At 45.7% G+C, this 18,339-nt stretch overlaps 1 protein-coding gene across 2 annotated transcripts in view; it reads right to left on the bottom strand.

Annotated features, from left to right (window-relative positions):
* Fhip1a (FHF complex subunit HOOK interacting protein 1A) overlaps positions 1–18,339 on the bottom strand; it is a 202,380-nt gene that overhangs the window by 12,274 nt on the left and 171,767 nt on the right. For both annotated transcript variants that reach the window (XM_057757374.1, XM_057757373.1), the window contains 4 exons: positions 17,273–17,440; positions 13,151–13,230; positions 6,350–6,540; positions 2,646–3,782 (listed from right to left, as the gene is read on the bottom strand). In XM_057757374.1, the coding sequence (XP_057613357.1) occupies positions 2,646–3,782; positions 6,350–6,540; positions 13,151–13,230; positions 17,273–17,440 (1,576 nt within the window). The remainder of the gene's footprint in view (positions 1–2,645; positions 3,783–6,349; positions 6,541–13,150; positions 13,231–17,272; positions 17,441–18,339) is intronic.

The raw sequence follows: 18,339 nt of genomic DNA, 5'->3' as shown, positions 1-18,339 counted from the left end.
ACATATTTCCCATGTTCCTCCTGCCACAACCCCTCCCCACCCTACTCTCCACACCACTATTAAGTCTCCTTCGGATCCAGTCAGGCCACGGTCCAGCTTTAATGCTTTGGCCAGGAGCACAAGGTCCCCTTCATCTTAGCCCAGACTCTCTCCCAGCAGGGACCAGCGACTCCTGGGCTTCCTCTCCCGCCTTGCCCTGTGAGACCCATACTCTTCACCTCCGTTTGCAGCACCAGCTTACTGCCAGCCATTTCGTTCTGGGATGAATGCTCCTAAGGCTTAGAAGCTAACAGAAGTTACAGGGCTCAGAAAACTCATGAGCCTGAGTGCTGGGGGAGAGGAGACTCTGATATGGCTGCTGCAAATCATGCTGGGCCTCCAGGGATGCGGCTTATTATAAGTCACCGCCCATGCTGCGATAGGATTTTCAATGGTGCAGCTTCCTCAGTCACCCATTGCTTTTATAAGTAACCCTTCATACATGCTCATGTAAGGAGCCCCAGCAACTCCATTGTTCAGTACTCTAGACTTTGATACATTTGTTTCTTTTGTCTGTCCTTAGTGCCCTGTCTAGGGTAAACAGACATTTGATCTTGTGTCCCCAGGAAAAGTCTTACAACCCTGCCCTCTCCCAGTCACCCCCAGAACCCCTGTTCTGTGACAACTGCCTCCCCCTCCGCTGGGCTTCTTCTGGTCTGGAACATGATGACTGATACCCATTCCTCACTGCTAACAAAGTTCTTTGCTGGTGCCTTTGTAAACAATTGTGTATTCTTTTAATTTTTTTTCTTTAGGTCCAATGCATAGAGCTCACCAAATACTACAGGATCAATAAAAAGTGTATCAATGAATAAATGAAATTTAAAAAGTAGAATACTATGATTTTTCTAGAAAGCAAATTCACCTCAACAGAACTAATTTCTGCTGCTGATCCCTGTGGAGAAGGGAAGGTGATCTAACACCTCAGCCCACACTTGGAAGTTTAGAAACAACAGAACTCACACATGGAAAGATGTTTCCTGGCACTATGTACAAGTTCCAAAATGAGGAAGGAAAAAGGCAAGATCTTCATTATAGTGAGCAGTGTGTGCCAAGGATAGGTGAAGACACACACATAAAGGGTGTTGGTGATAAGGTGGTGTTTTCTATGCTTTCCCCAAGCTGTATTCCTTCCCCCGATTTATGGACCTCCCAGGGATGGGACCACTCCAGCACCCTAAATGGCAGCCTTCTTTAGCCAGACTTCGTCCTGACGTCCTACACAAAGGTTTCAGGGCACAGTTGGGACTTCTTCCTGCTGGGTATGTTAAGAGGACAGGCAGCTTACTCTGTCCCCTCCCCATCAACTGGGAAACCTAAGATGATCTAATCCTTTTAACTTCTGATTGACTGACTGGTTGAATTTTAATTAAAACTTTTTCACACTGAAATGTTAGCTAGAAGCTCAAGCCTGATAATTTTGGAATTAAAAGCTTTCTCCCTATTTAAATACATCTTCAGGCATCAGTAAGTAAATGAATAAATATTGGGGGAGAAGAGTAGGGAGCCCCCTTGCAGTCACAGATCTCTGTGGGGATGGAGGGCAATCTATTTTGTATTTGTCTATGGGGATCCTGGAAGGTGGGGGCAATTCCTTCCTCCTCTAGCTACTGCCCACTGCCCAGGAAGACAATTCTCAACTGATTCTGAGAGGGCCACTAGTTAGAATGACAGTAGTGCCCTTCCTACCTCTGTCTGTCCTCACAGGGGCTGTGGGGGCATGTGGTAAGTATTAAAAGTCAGGACACCCAGAATGTGGCTCTGAGGCCATTGCCTGTCCCTCTGTGGTGTCACTAGCTTCTTCCGGTACTGCTGTTCCCACACCGCCCACTCCAAGCTTCCTGGGAACACTGGGTGCTTATGTTGGGAATTCCCTCTGTGCTACTATGGGTAGATTCAGACATTTCTGCTTAACAGTTGATGTTTTCTGTCCTACTTCCTCGGCTGATCAGCTCATCTTAGATCCTCTCCTAGCCTTTGCCTCTAACACAGACTCTCCTTCTTGCTGGCAGTGTTCTCCCCGGAACACATGAATTTGGGAAAGTGGTTAATGCATGTGTGGATCTCGTCTTATTCTCAGGTGTGAAACCTTTCCTTTAGGGCAAAAGCCCAACTAACGGCAATGGCCTTCTTCTCACCCAACTGCCATCCCGCAAGTGTTTCAAGTATGAGGTCACCTCTTGGCCACTGGGGACAGAGCACAGAACAAACATGTCGCCATCTTATCACCATCATGGAGCATGCCCTCTAATAGCAAAATGTATGTTTTTAACAACGCGCATACGAGTGTGTGCTAAGGAAAAAAACACATTAGATTCAAGGAAGTGCAGCTTTAGATAAAGATTCTTACGTGGTCCAGGCAGACCTATTACTTTATCATGAACATCGGGAGACGTTTATACAGAACACAGCCTAAAGCCTTGACTTGCTAAACAAACAAATCCATCCCAATAGGAATGGTCAAACAAGACTGCCCTGTCACTCCCTGCAAAAATACTTCACTCCCGCAGGACAGACAGACAGACAGACAGGCCTTACCCTCACCACCCTCACTTTCTTCTTGACACAGCACAAGCTGAAACCACAAAGCAACTTAAGGCTGTCACCTGTGAACGGGGCGCTTTGAGTCCTCGCGGGATGGCGACCGGGCAAGGCCGTGTCCTCTCTGATGCCAAACGGGGAAGGCACAGTCTCTGCAGCAGGAGTTGCTGCCATGAGGGAGTCGAAGTCATCCTCTTCCTCTTCTCTGCCTTCCTCTCGCCTCTTGTCCTGGTTTGTAAGAAGCAGGGGGTCAGACGTGGCAATGGTCTGGCCCATCAAGCGCTCGGGGCCAGAATCCAGTTCTTGAATGATCTTGTCGTACTGTGCAATGAGATCACTCTCTGTGTTGGCGGCCGGCAGGTCTGACTGGACTTCTGCCTCAGATACGGGTACTATCGATTCCGAGTTTAAGTCCAAGGCTGCATCCGCGTCACAGTCACGCTCTTGCATGGTTTCTAAGAACACGCTCTGACATAGGTCTGAACTCTCCGGGCCGGGCTGTGGCTCTGCCTCAGGATCGGGGCTAAAGAGAGGTCCATTGCTCACGGGGGGACTCTGGTCTTCTTCGGGCTGGGCCTTGGGCTGGGTCTTGGCTGGTGGCTCGGCCGTGACCCCCTGTGGCTCCCTGGTGTCCTCGGAGTCCTTCTCTGCACACAGCCTATACACCATCACATCATCCTGGAAGTCTGACTCTTCTATGTAGGAGCCTTTGAAGAGGAGGATGGCGTTCTTCTTCATCTCTTGGATGTGTTTGGGGGGCTCCATGGGTGCTGGTGGGGCTGGAGTCTCCACATCATCGTAAGGCCCAGGAGAACCCACATCTGCCCCAGACGAGATACCGGTGTCATAGCTGTCGTCCCATTCCAGCTCCGACTGGTTCTTGTCCTTCACCTGCCCTGCTGTCCTGGTGTGCTGCTGAGGGAGTCTGGCCTCTGGGTGGGCTGAGCCTTCTCGGCTCTCCGCTGGTAGACTCTGCAGAAAGGTCTCAGGGTCAGGCGAGTCCCCATCATAGAGGGCTGACCACACCCTGCAGTCCCTCATACAGTGAAGGATGTTGGTGTGGGCCTCCCACAGGTACTGCAGGTAGCCGATGTCCAGGGTCTTCCCATACTCCACAATGCAGGCTGATGGGGCAGGAGAGGAAAGTGGGGTGGTTGGAGAAGGTGGGCAGGGTGCTTCTGGCAGCAGCTGTTCCTCGGGCCCTGTGTGGGAAAAAACAGCCATCAGGAAGAGAGGTGGGGATGAGTTGGGGACTCGGTACCAGTTGAAGTCTAGCACTGACTGGTTCAGTTATTTCTGATAATAGAAACTGAACTAAGAGGAGAGACAGCAACAGGCACTCCACTCTCACAGAAGACATAAAACCAAAATGGCCAGCTGCAGGCTGTAGCCAACAGAAAACGGTTAGGTCATCCTGTGAGGTAACTAGACAGCCTGAGAGGCCCATGCAGATGACCCCTCCCTCATGGTCAGCTTGGATCCCACCTCCCGTTTCCTGGCAACACTAGAGAGGGAGGCACCAGCTTGTTCACTCCTCAGGTCTCCTGGTCAAAAATTCAAGTGCCTCTGATCCCGTGGAGACATAAAATTCAGATCTGCTCCAGAACAGAGCTTTACCTACTATCGTTTCCTCCCTTAAGAGTTAACCTAGCAGGGCCTGTCAATCACCGGGCCTGTCAATCACCTGGTCTAGAGTCGGTCCTGCAGGAAAGCTGATTCACCTGAAGATGTGCTAAGAGGGTGGGAAGAATAATTATCCTCTAAAAGAGATGATGCACTGACCCCTCCCAAAAGCCCCTCCCTCGTGCAGCCTCTTACAGGGCCTCTGCTATGACGCCTACCAGCTTTTCTGAATTACTCAGAGAACTAACTATTCCTTCTTTTCTGTCTATTTTTCTTTTGGACACTGACCTAAAACCTAGGCACACTTTCCCTAGACTCTCTAGACTCCCTCTTTCTTCCTCTAGAGACCCCACCTCCAGCCACCCCTGTGCCAGCCACTGCCCGTCCTCATCTACTGCAGAATCTGCCTGTTTGCTTGGACCCTAACGTGGAGGGCACGAGGCACGGCCTCTCTCTTCCTCCTCCCAGCATCTGCCAAGATGCACAGCTTGCCTGTCCTGGTGCTTCTCTCTCAAATGCTAATAAAATTGTCTTTGAGTTCCCTTTGATCCATTTTTAAATTCATGTATTGACAAGACTAGGAACTTGAAAGAAGGGAATCCTGACTTCCCTGGTGACAATCATCAGAGAAACAGGAGCTGAGGGCCCCTTTCGCAGACCAGGGTATGGCAGTGTGGTGCCTGCCACATGGTACGATAATTTTAAAGTGTTCTGATTTTGATAACAGAGTGAAAGGCTGATGGCTTGTGAGTTTGAGAACCAGGTTTTCTGGGAGGAAAATCCTAGGTTTCTAGGAAAGGCAGTGAACCCACAGCACCTCGTTGGCAACAATCAGGATGCTGGCGAATACCAGACGGTCTCCTGAAGCCAACTGACAGCCAGTCACAACAGTCATTTCAACCTGAGGCCTTGTGTGTTTAAAAGCAGCTGACTTCATGCTACAGGTTTCAACATCAGCCCTGAAATAGTTGTGAAAACACCTGCATTTACATTTGTGACTTTCCCACAAACAGAATGTCTAGAAAAGACTCGGACGTGGAGGGAAATACGCCGTGTACCATGCCTTAAACATCTAGATACTGTAAGTGCTTTCACTGGTGTTGATGCCAATGATCCAATATGATGGATACTGTTCCCCGCTTGCTGTGGCTGGGTCACAGACCCTCTCCACATCCTGCTGCCACATCTTTGTGAGCCCTGTGACCCTCATAATGGAATCTATACCAGACTGGAGTCTTTAGGAGCATGTACGCAGTGCCGTGAAACAGGCACCTCTCTGCCCACCGTTCTACTGCCAGAAGGTTAGTGTTGCTTCCCTGATAGGCTTTAAATAAAAAGACATCAAGCTACTCCTCGAAATATTCCCTGAGCAGTGGCTACGTGCCGGGCAGGCCTCCAACGAACTCTGTGTGCCTGAACTCGCCTACCCTGGGAGCAGCAATCTTTGGGGGGAAGATTTAGAATGACTGCAAAATTTTCCCTAAAAGGTGGGAAAGCCAAGCTCAGAATCCTAGCTGTGGCCTCTGCGCAGGAACTCTGCCAGCTAGTATGTAACCTCCTCACTAGGACGCGTGTCTGTGGTAACTTCAGAAGCAGGGTACGGAGCAGACATGGAGCACAGGCATCAGAGAAGTTGCCCATTACATAAGCCGGGACAAGTCAGTCCCTCGCTCTCCCTGAGTCTGTTTCTTCACCGCAAACAACAGCCCTACTTCCTTTGCATCCTTAAACATGGCTGCCGGAGAAAGTGGCTGAAAAGTTTTGGAAAGTCATCCTTAATCTGAATTCTGAATTTTGGAAATTAAAAGGCAGGTGTGTCTTGATTATAGACTCAACCCCTGTAACTTATTTTGCTTTAGAAGACATGTTAATACATATTTTCACTTTTGGATTCAAAGTACTGCTAAAAGGAACATGTTAAATAAAAACCTGTGAGAATGACTAGGTGAAGGCAGGAGCTTTGGTGAACACTAACACAGAATCTAAATGATTCTATATAGAATCTATATGTATGAAGCAGGAAAGGGCTCCAACTACTCCTTGACTCTCCAGTTGCTTGGTCTACCCAAAGAGACACATCATACCATCCTACCAAGAGAGAGGGATCTGACATCACGTTTAAAGATCATTCCCTACACGCTCCCACCTGAGCCATCATGCATGCACTTTGACCAGAGAATATAATCCCTTTCTTGGTTCCCAAGTGTCAGGGTGATGCCGCTGGCACAGCAGACGGGGGTCAAGGCAAGCAGCTTGGCCGCGGACATGGAGTAACAGTCTCTTTCCTTCACAGCCCACCTTTGGCTCAGCATCATGTGATTGCACGGGATCAGATACCTGAAATGACAAAGACCCAGCATTCAGTGTCTCTGCAATGCCGTAAAACCATGACACAAATGACACCATAAAACACAATTGGAACTAGTCATGAGCAGGGCAGATTCCCCTCCCACCCTCAGGCCGCCCGGCATACTAGACACTGGTCATTCACTCAAAAGCCTGCCAAGGGCTTCTTCCTTCTGACAAGACTGTCTGACAGAACTCTCCAATACTGACTCATCTCCCTCTTTATCCCTATGCCTTTAAACCCACCGCGACCTCCATCTGGAACGAGGCTTCCCTCTTCCCTGCCCAACAGCTCCTTATTGTGGAAGCGCCGCATTCTCTGGAGAGGTTTCCCGGTTCCTTACTCCAAGGGAGAGCCCTTCTCTCCCTCCATCGTGTGAACACGGGAGCATTACTAGTTTTGCATCACAAATGTCTCTAATCTTCCTCCTCAATATGTGTGCTACCAGAGCAAGGACTGCTTCAACAGTTTGTCTTTAGATTCCTAAAACTCTGACTCATAACAGGCACCAAGGGAAGGTGGCAAACCCCACCACAGGTTCTGCTCTCTCTCCCTGACAGGAGGGAAGTGGTACCCAGAGCTCAGTGGGGAGCCCTGGTTCCCCCCCCCCGCCCCCCGTGCGAAGGTCGGCTGGGGACTGAAAGCATCTTAGTGTGCATATGAACTCGGAGAAGATCCGATCATCTGTCAGATGCACCTGAGCACGTGACTGAGCTCTGCGGGCAGAAGGGGTGGCTTCAGTGGCTGCCCGTTCTAATGGGGAAACACCACACCAGTCATTTCAGCAAGGATGGACCGAGTGGGTGGAAGGACCTGAAGCCGGAGACAATTTTACAGTAGCCTGAGTCTGTTGTACGATGTTTTACTCTTGGCTTTTGGGTGGCCCACCACTCAGCTCCAAAATAAATCACACGCGGAGGCGTGCTCTTAGTTACAAACACCTGGCCTTAGTTTGGCTTGTTTCTTGCCAGCTTTTCTTAACTAATTATCCCAACTCTTTCTTCTGTATATCTTACTTTCCTTCTTACTCTGTGGCTGGCTGAGTGGCGGGTGGCTGGTCTCTGACATCCTCCTTCCCTGTTCTCTTGTTGGTCTTCTTTTCCTTGTTTCTCCTTCTGTTTATCCTCTGTCTGCCAGCCCCGCCTATCCTTGCTCCTGCCTCGCTATTCAGCTCTTTATTAGACCACTAGGTGTTTTAGACAGGCAAAAAGTCACAGCTTCACAGAGTCAAACAAACACAGCATAAAACAAAGCAACACACTTAAAAATAAAATTCCCCAACATAAGCCCCCATCTGAGCAGCCACAACCTTTCAGTAAACCAGAAGGTTTTCGACTTCCCACTTTGCTCCTGAGAAAGAGGCAGGACAGAGGAAAACAAGCTATGATTAAGGGTCCCGTGAAAAGATGAGATGAACAACTCACAGGGTGTGTCGAGGGACCTATAATCATGGACTGGTTCCCACATCTCCCACTGATCCCAATGAAGAAACCTGTTTGTTCTAATGGCCCATCTGCTGCACGGAGCCCGAGTGGAGGAGAGAAACATTCAATCCCCTCGATCCACTCTAAGTGGTCACTTCAAGAGCACTCTCTGGGTCTGAAACACACACTTGCCACTCTCCCTGAATCAAACCATTTCTTGAGTACTTTATATTCCTAGTGTAGCTCGGTAAGAGAGTCTCATCTCTTTCCTCGCTCTCTCCACCCTCATGGGAACACACACTGCTGTTTCTAAGAGCCAGACCTCTGGTGTGGCAGCATCTGCTTTCCTAAGCCGTTTCTTAAAAGCAACAAGGAGAAAGAGGAGCAAGGTGGGAAGGAAGTACCGGGAAGATGGATTCGTTCAGACTCCTTGGAGACCTGTGTCCGAGCCTTGCAGGAGGAAGGATGGGTGGTGCAGGTGGAAAATACGGACATCCTTTCTCAAAGGGGCTCTGTGAACTGAGATGTCTTAGTAATCAGGGTGATGAGAGACATTTCCCCCCTCTGTCTGAACATAGCCCAGCTGGAACTCAGAGAGCATCACAGGTAATCCGGCTGCCCCAGCTCCTCAGGGCAATTGAGGATGGGATGACTAGGGCAGCTGGGTGAGGAGGAGAGCAGGGGAAGTCAGGCACAGACAGCCAGGGGCTGGGATATAAGAGAAGTAAGGCAGCACCCAGAAAAAGGGTCAGAGAGGGAAGCTACCATAGCAGACACCACGTGATAACGGCAGGAGAAAGACATGCCCGTGAATGTTCATAAGAGTTCTGGCTCGGCGAGGTAATGGCTGCTGTTTCCCAGAGGGCCAAGGTCTGATATGAAGTGCAAGGATGGATGGAGGCAGGGAAAAATATCCCACAGCGCTGATGTGAACTCTTCTTCTCCAGGCCGGAAAGGCCTACAGCAATGCAGCTTACAGGGGACTTACTGTATGTGCACTTGGTTCATTAATTATTCATAGAATCAACAGTGTTTTCACAGACTGCACGAACTCAATGCCTGTTTGCAGCTCATACCAGTCATATTTCATGACTTAAACTAATAAACATGCTTCTACTCTTTGTTTGAAGTATTTTTTTTAAAAAAATGGAACAGTGGATCAAAGCTAACACAGCTATTTATCAAATACCACCCAGCGAACACCTTGAAATTCTTTTAGAAGAGTTGACAATGTACAACTTTAAAAAGACCTGTTCTCAGCAGAAGCTGAGAATGTCCTCTTGAATGAATCCAATGAAGGGAGGTCCCCGTTGGGTAAAGCAAAGGAGTGGAAATGGGGACAGACACCCCTATGAACCCCAAGGGTTCCAGCAACTGTTGTTCTGACGGATTTTTAAATTGAGGGTAAGGAGACACAGGTAATCCAGCTGCCCCAGCTCTTCAGGGCAATCAAGGATGGGACGACTGGGAGCCCTTCCATCTTTTTGAGACAATGATTGGGATCAGAATATATGCTAAAAGCTTCTCAAATGATAAATAGCAAGATCATGTGGTTGTTGCTAACAGAAAAATCAAGTAAGCATTTAGTATAGGTATTTTTTATTAAACCATCTTTTGACTATATGGTACGTAATCTTGTTTGGAGATTTTATTTAAATTCAGAAGTAATAATTACAGATGTGTGTGTTAACTGACTAACTGAAATGCTATGTTTTTCATCTTCCCCCAGCTTCCTGAGTCCTGGGATTGCAGGCAGGTCTACACCACTACACGCAGTTCACAGGTTAAGAAATCCTGTCTTTAAATGTTCAGATTATGTCATTTCCCAATATAGCAGGAATGAAAAATGCTGTCTATATTACATTTACACACACGTTTTCATTACTTCCTCAAGCCTCTTCAACCTTTCACCAAAAACAATGACCTAATGTTTGGAAGACATGGGAGTCTTCTTACCTTTGAATTAAAGGTAAGTGGAGTGGAAGGAGGCGTCAGGGGGAGATAGGATCAAAATACATCATGTACACATATGGTATTCTCAATGAACATGTTTTTAAGAGGTAAACCACTACCCAAAGCAGTCAGTGACTAAGCAGTGGTGATAAAGACACACACTGCTCTGCTGCCTATGAAGTAGACGATGAGCTGAAGCAGGTTCCCATAGACAAAGAACTACAATGCGATCAGTGAGCCTCAAAAGAGCCTAACTGCTCACCAAAGTCTGGCCATGTTTCTCCTCCCCACCTCTGGCTGCCCAGCTCTGCACCGACCCCCAACTCCTCTGCAAGATCGAAGTGTTCCTGAAATGTACACAGACTATCTTCAACTAAAACTGCTCTTATCTGGACACACCAGGCAACAGGGCTCACAAACCTGATCAAAAACAAAACAAAACAAAAACAAAAACACCCTAATAGGAACATTCAGAAGTGGTAACCAAGGTATAATCAATTGATTTTCACAGGAACTGGGAAATTCCCGGAGCAGAGGGGTCTGCTGTGCCACTACCTGTTAGTACTTCCTGTCTGCCCTTGAACTCCACAGTTGCACACACAGGAAGTGGACAATTTGTCCTGGGTTTTCTGCTCACTGAACTATCCTCCGTTTGGGAATCTCTCATCTCAATTTACCCTTCTGACACTTTGCCAAAGGAGAAACATGGATGGTTAAGAACAGAATAGAATCGATATTTAAGAGCACTCAAGTTACAACAGATAGAGATACGCTGATTTATTTCCATATAACAACTTCTTCAGGAGGTCCACACAGCCTGCACGGCCGCATGGACTCTCAGGCCTCCCAGCTTATCATGCACAAGCAACCACACAGCAGGCAAAAGTGAAAGTAGAGATTACAATCTATTTTTACATCCTCTCAAACAAACTTTAAAATGACTAGACAAATAAGGTTTTTGTTTCCTTGCTTCAGGGACAGATTCTAAATCAGAAAGACATTATTTTTATGAGTTTAACATGTATCTTCTAGAAAGTCACCCTCTGTTAGGTGTAGACAAGACCCTGCATTCTTTCAAAATGCTTTCATGGATGTCTCCACAATTGGTCCTGTCAAAAATCCTATGAGGCACCATGTTCCAGAAGTGGGGCAAGTAGACCTGCAGACTCAGGGGGAGGGGCGGGAGCCAGGGGTCTCCTGCACAGGCCCCTCTGGTCCTCTGGTATTCCAGGAAGTCGAGCTGGGAATGGAGGAAGTGCTCAGAAAAGAGCAATTGTGTTACTATGTTAGCACCACCATCCCTGTGGAAAATATAGCCAGCCAGAGAACCTAGGGCCAGCTGGTCAAGTTGTCTCTAACCTCAAGTCTGGCATCTCCCTCTTCTTCCATTCAGAGCTAGTAACAGCATCATGTCCTGCAGGCACCTTCTGGGATGTCACAGAAATGACTAGACATGACTTGGACATGTGAACATTCAAACACAAGCTCATTTCTCTCTTCATAAGGTCCAGGTCCGGCTCTCAGATACAACCATGTTTAACACCATTGCTGAGTACAGATTTGAATACTGTGAGCAGAAAGTGGTCAGGGCTCACATTGTAAAGGTCATCAGCAAGCCAACCTGTCACTCTAGCCTGGCCAGACCTTGGTGACCCACAGTGGGAAAGCAATGGATCTCAGACCTGGCCAGGGACACTGCCATTTCAGGGATACCGCAAACACAGCTGTTTTCCCTGCCATCAACGAAGCAGCATTTAGGAATTTAACATTCAAATGCAATCAAGGCTTTGCCCACCTTGAGAAAGAGCCTGGTTCTGAGCAATAAAGAAAAAAAATGCTTTGCCAAGTTGTTCTGCTGGATTTCATTCAGGCCCTGCTAATGCATTCTGTCTGATGGTAGAGACTTGCTGGGGAGCTGAAGTAATCCTTTTAAAACAGACTACCAGCTGTGTCCTTATGATCGGATTTGTTCTCTGCTAATGCCTTAAGATTAGTTACTGATGACCTGATTTAAACCCTAAAAGTTCAAAAACACTGTTTTACTTTAAAATCTTATAAATGATAGTCTCCCATAAAGCAACAATCTGTCAGGCCCTCCAGAGGGTGCCACCTAGTTTTTCAAGACTCAGCTTTAATTCCCCTTTTGTAGGATGCTATACTCATAACAACCATCCCTCCAGCCAGTGACGGTCCAACTCTGGTGGTACACTGGGCCCCTCCACAGCGCTCTCTCTCTCTCTCTCTCTCTCTCTCTCTCTCTCTCTCTCTCTCTCTCTCTCTCTCTCTCTCTCTCATATTAATGTAATGAGGGTGGGTCTCATTACAGGTGGGTACATTACAGGATTTAGGGTTTGAGTTCAGAAAAAAAGGAGGAAAAACAATGACCAGGGACCAGCCTGGTGCTTCTGGAATACTGCGTGAGGATTCAGGACCAAACCATATGTTACCAAGGAACACAGTCATTTTCCTGCATGGAAGCAGGGTCCCATGGGCAGGTGGAGAGGGGATAAGGCAGGGCTGAGGGCTGCTGAAGCTAATCACCACACTCAGAGCATCTGAGCATCACTGTGGTGCCCATCCTCCAATAGCAGCATCCTCAGAGCTTCCCCCACGTTACCGGGGTGTGACTTTGCCATCGAGTGCTGAGCCCTGACTATCTCTGTTCCACGCTATCCCCACGTTACTGGAAGATGGTTTTGCCATCGAGTGCTGAGCCCTGACTATCTGCTCCACGCTGTCCCCACATTACTGGAGGATGACTTTGCCATCTAGTCCTGAGCCCTGACTATCTCTGTTCCATGCTCACAGACTGGACAGTCACATTGTAATGTTACTAAAAACTATATCCAAGTGTTGTATATTTGAAAAAAGTTGTTTTTTAATAACAAGCGTCCCTTAAGAGCACAAACAACAAAGAGTAGCCAAGGAGAACAAAGTCTGGCCGTGACCCCAAAGAATTTTAATACTAGCAAAATTTTCTAACATTCTTATTATTGTTTCCAAGAACACATTCATAACACAATACAAATGCCCCTACTAAAAACTTTTCATAATAAAACAAAATTAACTTTGGGTGAGACAACACCAAAAAATTAAATTGGCTTTCTTAATAATTTTCTTTCTTAGAGGCATGGTCCTTACTTCATTTACATTATCAAAGAGAAACAAAACAGTAACACTACAGAGGGAATGTCTTTAGCAAGAACAAACAATGGACACTCACCTTAAAACCAGCTGCAACATCACATCTTCACAGTGCAAACCGATGAGAGTTCGGAACAAGGCCAGGGATACCACACAAAGCTGGAGAGCAATGGACACAGTGAGTCTCAGATGTCAGGATGATGACTCCGCTCCCAACAGGTGACACATCAGAACCGCAGGACAAAATGGCCTCTCTACCCCAGCAGTTCCCATAAACTGCACTTCACCACCAGGAAAGATGCATTGAGAACATCAGCTCCCCCGGGGAGGAGCAGGCTAGAAACCTAATGGCTGCCTGGGAAATGCCAGTGTTCATATTGTGAATCACAGATCCAGATGCTACAAATGGGCCCCTTCAACTCCTGACATCTGACACACACCATCTTCCCTAATTCCCCTTCAGACAATTTGTCTTTCTAAGTTGTCTTCAAATCCAACACTGGTTATTTACAAAAGAAGGCTCGTAGCAAAGGGCCTAACACCTGACCAGCTCTCTTCAGAGTTTGGAGTTTAGGACTCTGTATCTCTCTTGGTGTCGAAGCAAATTTTTCTCTTTGGTTCTATTTCCTATAGTACTCCAAGTGTGAAATTTTACTTCTTTAAGGAGCTCACTCAAAAAAATAATTAATTTTTTTTTTACAAACACATGAATTCTTTCAACCTCTAATTGCTACAAGGAATGATGAACTACCAAATACGGGAGACACTCAATTATAAAAATCACTGTAGCTTCTGTGTCCCAAGCTATTATCAATCTCCAAGGCCATTTAACTAAGTGAGACTCCTATTCTTTGTAGTAAATGCTAGTTTGTCTTCTAGGCAGAGTGAACTTAAAGCCAACAAAAGATCTGTAAAGAAATAGCTGTATGTGACTGGCTCCAAACACCCCCTTTGCTCAGGATGGTGACAGACCTGTAGTTAGTCATAAGCAACACAGCCTGTTCCCTTCCAAGTCAAGGCACGTGTTACACCCTTAACTAGAACGCCTTTTCCTGCCTCCTCTAAGATTTAGCCTGGCATCACCTCTCCGTGGGAAACCTTTCTGTTGTCCCTCACAATACAGCACCCAACTCTTCCTTTTCTCAAATAGGTATCCTGCTTATCTATTGCCATAGTAACCCCTGTCAATCTCTGTAAAGGCACTTGGCAGAGCATGTTACTTTCAATAACTGAGCTACAGGAGTCCTTTATTCTATGCACAAGTATTTTATACGATCTACATGTCTCCAACCATTCTGTGGATTGTCCTTTCAATTTTTGTGGTGCACGCCTTTAGTCCCAGTGTTCAGGAGGCAGAGGCAGGAGGATCTCTGAGTTCGAGGCCAGTCTGGTCTACAGAGTGAGTTTCGGGACAGCTTGGACTACACAGAGAAATCTTGTCTCAAAAAAACAAATGAGTAAAAAATTGTGCGACTTCTTTGTTCTTTGAAACTATTATTATCTTGTATGTGTGCATAATGTGTGTGTGTGCACATATACCACTGTGCACATGTGGAGGTCACAGGACAGCCTGGTAGAGTCTCTTTATGTGTATTTTGTGGATTGAACACAGGTCACCAGCTTTGCCCAGAGAGCCTCTACCCACCGAGGCATCTTACTGGGCCTTAATTTAGATTCATCTTTGAAATGGGGTCTTGCTATGTAACCCAGGCCAGATTCCAACTTGTAAGACTCCTGCCTCAGTTTCCACAATGCTAGGATGCAGGCTTACACTACCCAGTGCACTTGGTTTTCAGTCCTTAGATCCTCAGAACACTAAAGATCTCCATCTTGAATGTGCCCAGTTTGTCTAATGTTTTCTTGGTTGCTTGTGTTTTTGGCAGCATGTCTTAGAAACCATTGCCAAGACTACAACGATTTTCTCTCAACTTCAAGTCTTTGATTCATTTTGAGTTAATGTTGATCACGTAAAGTAGGAATAAGTCTTCCAGTCTATGAGCATACAAATGTCTTCCATATATATGTGTATGTGTGTTATTTCTGATACTATTACAAATGTGACTGATACCTTAATTTGATTTTTAGATTGCACACTGAGAAGGTTAATGTTGATTGCCAAAGTGACAGAATCTAAAATCACCTGGGAGACAGACCTCTGGGCATGCCTGTGGGGGTTATCTTAACAACTTTGACTGATGTTGGAACACCCATTTTAATCGTGGGCCCCAACGTCCAGCCATCCAGCCATCCCTCTGTGTCCCTGACTATGATGTGACTAGTTGCTTCAGTTGCTGCTGCCTGAGATCACCACCAGAAAGGACTCTAGTCTGACATGTAAGCTACAGCAACCCTTGCCTCCTGTAAGTAGCTGTCTTTGTCAGAAAATTTTATCACAGCAACAGGAAATGAGGTATTAAAACACTCACTATTGTATAAAATAAAGCAGATTTTTACATGAAATTATATTTTTGCAGCCTTGCCAACCTCGTTATGGGTTCTAATAGTTCTTTTCAGCATATCCCTTAGATTTTTTTGTTGTTGGTTTTTTTTGTTTGTTTGTTTGATTTGCATATAAGATCGTGCTATCTAAAAAGCATGCAGCTTTATAATTATCTGGGTCATTATTTGATTAATTATATAAATGGAGGCATTCTTCTTAAATATTTAGCAGACACACTCTTACCTTACTCCTTTTCTTCAGGGAACACTTTCACTGTTACATAACAGTTTCACTGTAACAGTTTCACTATGTAACAGTTTTACTATGTAACAGTTTCACTATGTAACAGTTTCACTATGAACAGTTACACTGTAACAGTTTCTCTGTAACAGTTTCACTGTTACATTTTAGTTCAGAGTTCACAGATAACCTAGCTCAGCTTCAGGAAGTCCCACTCTTCCTGGTTCACTGTGTCTGTGAACTATCATTCTCCTCTCTGTTTTTATAAGCTTGCCTGTTTCTATCTATCTACCGCAGACAAATAAAATCAAGGAGTTTATGTTTTTGTTACTGGCTGTAATATCTTTTTGCTCCTTACTGTAATATCTCCAAGGTTCATCCATAATGTAGAATCTCAAAACAATGTATCCTTTCGCTTGTAATTTCTTGATCTTCTAGATATTTATGAGTATGTTGCTTGAACTATGTATAATACATCTACCTATTTATGGATTTCTCAAATTTCTGTCGATGTTTTTAATTTAAATTTGCTGTAATCAGACAATACACATGGCTTCAGTTCTTTTAAACTCACTGAGCCTTGTTTGGTTTAGCTTGTGGAACTTGGTGCTATCAGGTGAATCATCCAATGAGATTATTTTTTTTCTAGTATGACACTTTTATTTCCTTAATTTTTTCACACTTTTTTTATTCAATTGGGACAAGGCCCTGCTATGTAGCCCAAGCTAGCCCCCAGGTTTGCAAACTGTCTGCCTCTGTCTCTGAAGTACTACATTACAGACCTGTGCTATGGTGCCTGCCTCCTGGCTATTGTTTTTCCAGGAAAGTTATCAAATTCCATTCCAGACTCAAACTAAGTTAATTCAAACAAACTACAGGAATAGTATCCTATGCAATTCTATTCTCCCTTCTCCCTCTCTCTGATATTATTTTTAAACATTTAACACACATACACTATAAACTCAAAGATAGACTGATGTTAGATTTTTATCTTTTACTTTTAAAACAATGGTGGCAATTAAAACAAGACAGTCTTTGAAGAAGGGCTGTGGTGGGGAGTGCTGCTCTTAGTGTTGGATCTTCGAAGCTGAGTGGGCTCTAAATGTTAGAATGAAAACCTAACTCCTCAATTTCCCAGACTTTCACTTCAAAACACCACAGAGAGAGATTTGCTACCTCTGGCCCTGGTCCTCCAGGTTCCTGGCTTTCCCTGCACCTAAGTCTTAACGTTCTCAAAATCTTGTTCCTTCAGAGGTACATTCTGCCAGTTCCACAGAAGAAAGCATCAACATAGACAAATTGAGAAAATTGGGGGTGGGGAGTGACATAGTGCCCCCTCCCTAACAAAGGGACACCTGATAGGGAAAAACGTTATCAAATCATCTCTACTCAAATAGACAGAGAGTAACAGCTGCAGGACAAAGTGGAAAGGGAGGGAGGAAATATTCACAATTTCCTTCCCCAAACAGTTCCCTTTTGGAATCTGAGTTGAACCCATCCTTCCCCAGAAGCTCTCCTTACCCGAAAGGGGGTGTTGATTCGGCTGGTGAGCGTGTCCAGGATGTGGACATTTTCATGCTGGTGCAGCAGGATGAAGCGGAGGAAGATCTCCAGGAGTGCTGGCTCAGAGATGCTGCGCAGGAAAAGGTCCAGGTATGCAGTTGTGGTCATGACCTCTTCCACCGTCACCTGGATCCAACGACAGAGTGAGCACAGTCTGCCGGAGACTCACCCAACCCTGAGAGCTTAGCTGAAGCCAACAACATGACCATGGGACACAGCACCTGCCCTGAAGCTCAGGCCAGAACGACAAAGCCAGGGAAGGCACCATATGCTCTGACAGTTCCAGTCAAATGCGATTTAAACCCTATAAAAGTTTTAGTATGTACTCGAAAACAGGGAGAAAGACTGTGAAAAGTATTTATATGGTTAATAAAGGAGTAATTAGAAAGTTTGGTATAATTTGTCTCATTATTAGTCACCCAATAAACTTTTACTGGGAACCTCTATGTCCAAGGAGCTGTAAACACAACAACAGGCTTTATGTTCAGCAAATTGAGCTCCAGAAAATTAAATGATAATGTCATACATTGCAAAGGAGAGGTGCAGACATGGAGTGCTACAGATGTGCACTCAGATGTGTTTCTGGAGAGCAGCAAGCCAATATTTTTATAAATGAGTACCAGACATAAAACATTATTTATAAAATGCTACAAAACTTACTGCTAATAAAGTAATGGCAACTTTTTTTATAACACAAGTTGAGATTCCCTACCTATGTGCTTTTCCTATTCAGGAAAACAATGTCAGTCTTTTGGTGAATCAGAATTGAGTGACATCTTTCACAGAGCAGCGGCAGAGGCTTAAAGTGAAGGCCAGAGGTCGGTGTCAGGCGTAAACCTTAAACACCCCAAACCTTGTGGGATACTTTACTGAGCCTGGGGCTCACTCATTCCACCAGGATGGCCAATGGCCCCTCAGGGATCTGCCCGTGTCTGTTACCCTCACCATGGGTTTCAGAAGCACACTGTTACCTAGCATTTCTACATGCATGGCCGGGATCTGAACCTGTGTCCTCATGCTTTGCA

The sequence above is a fragment of the Chionomys nivalis genome, chromosome 24 (genome assembly GCF_950005125.1).
Source record: "Chionomys nivalis chromosome 24, mChiNiv1.1, whole genome shotgun sequence".
Lineage (NCBI taxonomy): Eukaryota > Metazoa > Chordata > Mammalia > Rodentia > Cricetidae > Chionomys > Chionomys nivalis.
This window is presented reverse-complemented; position numbering and strand designations above follow the sequence as displayed.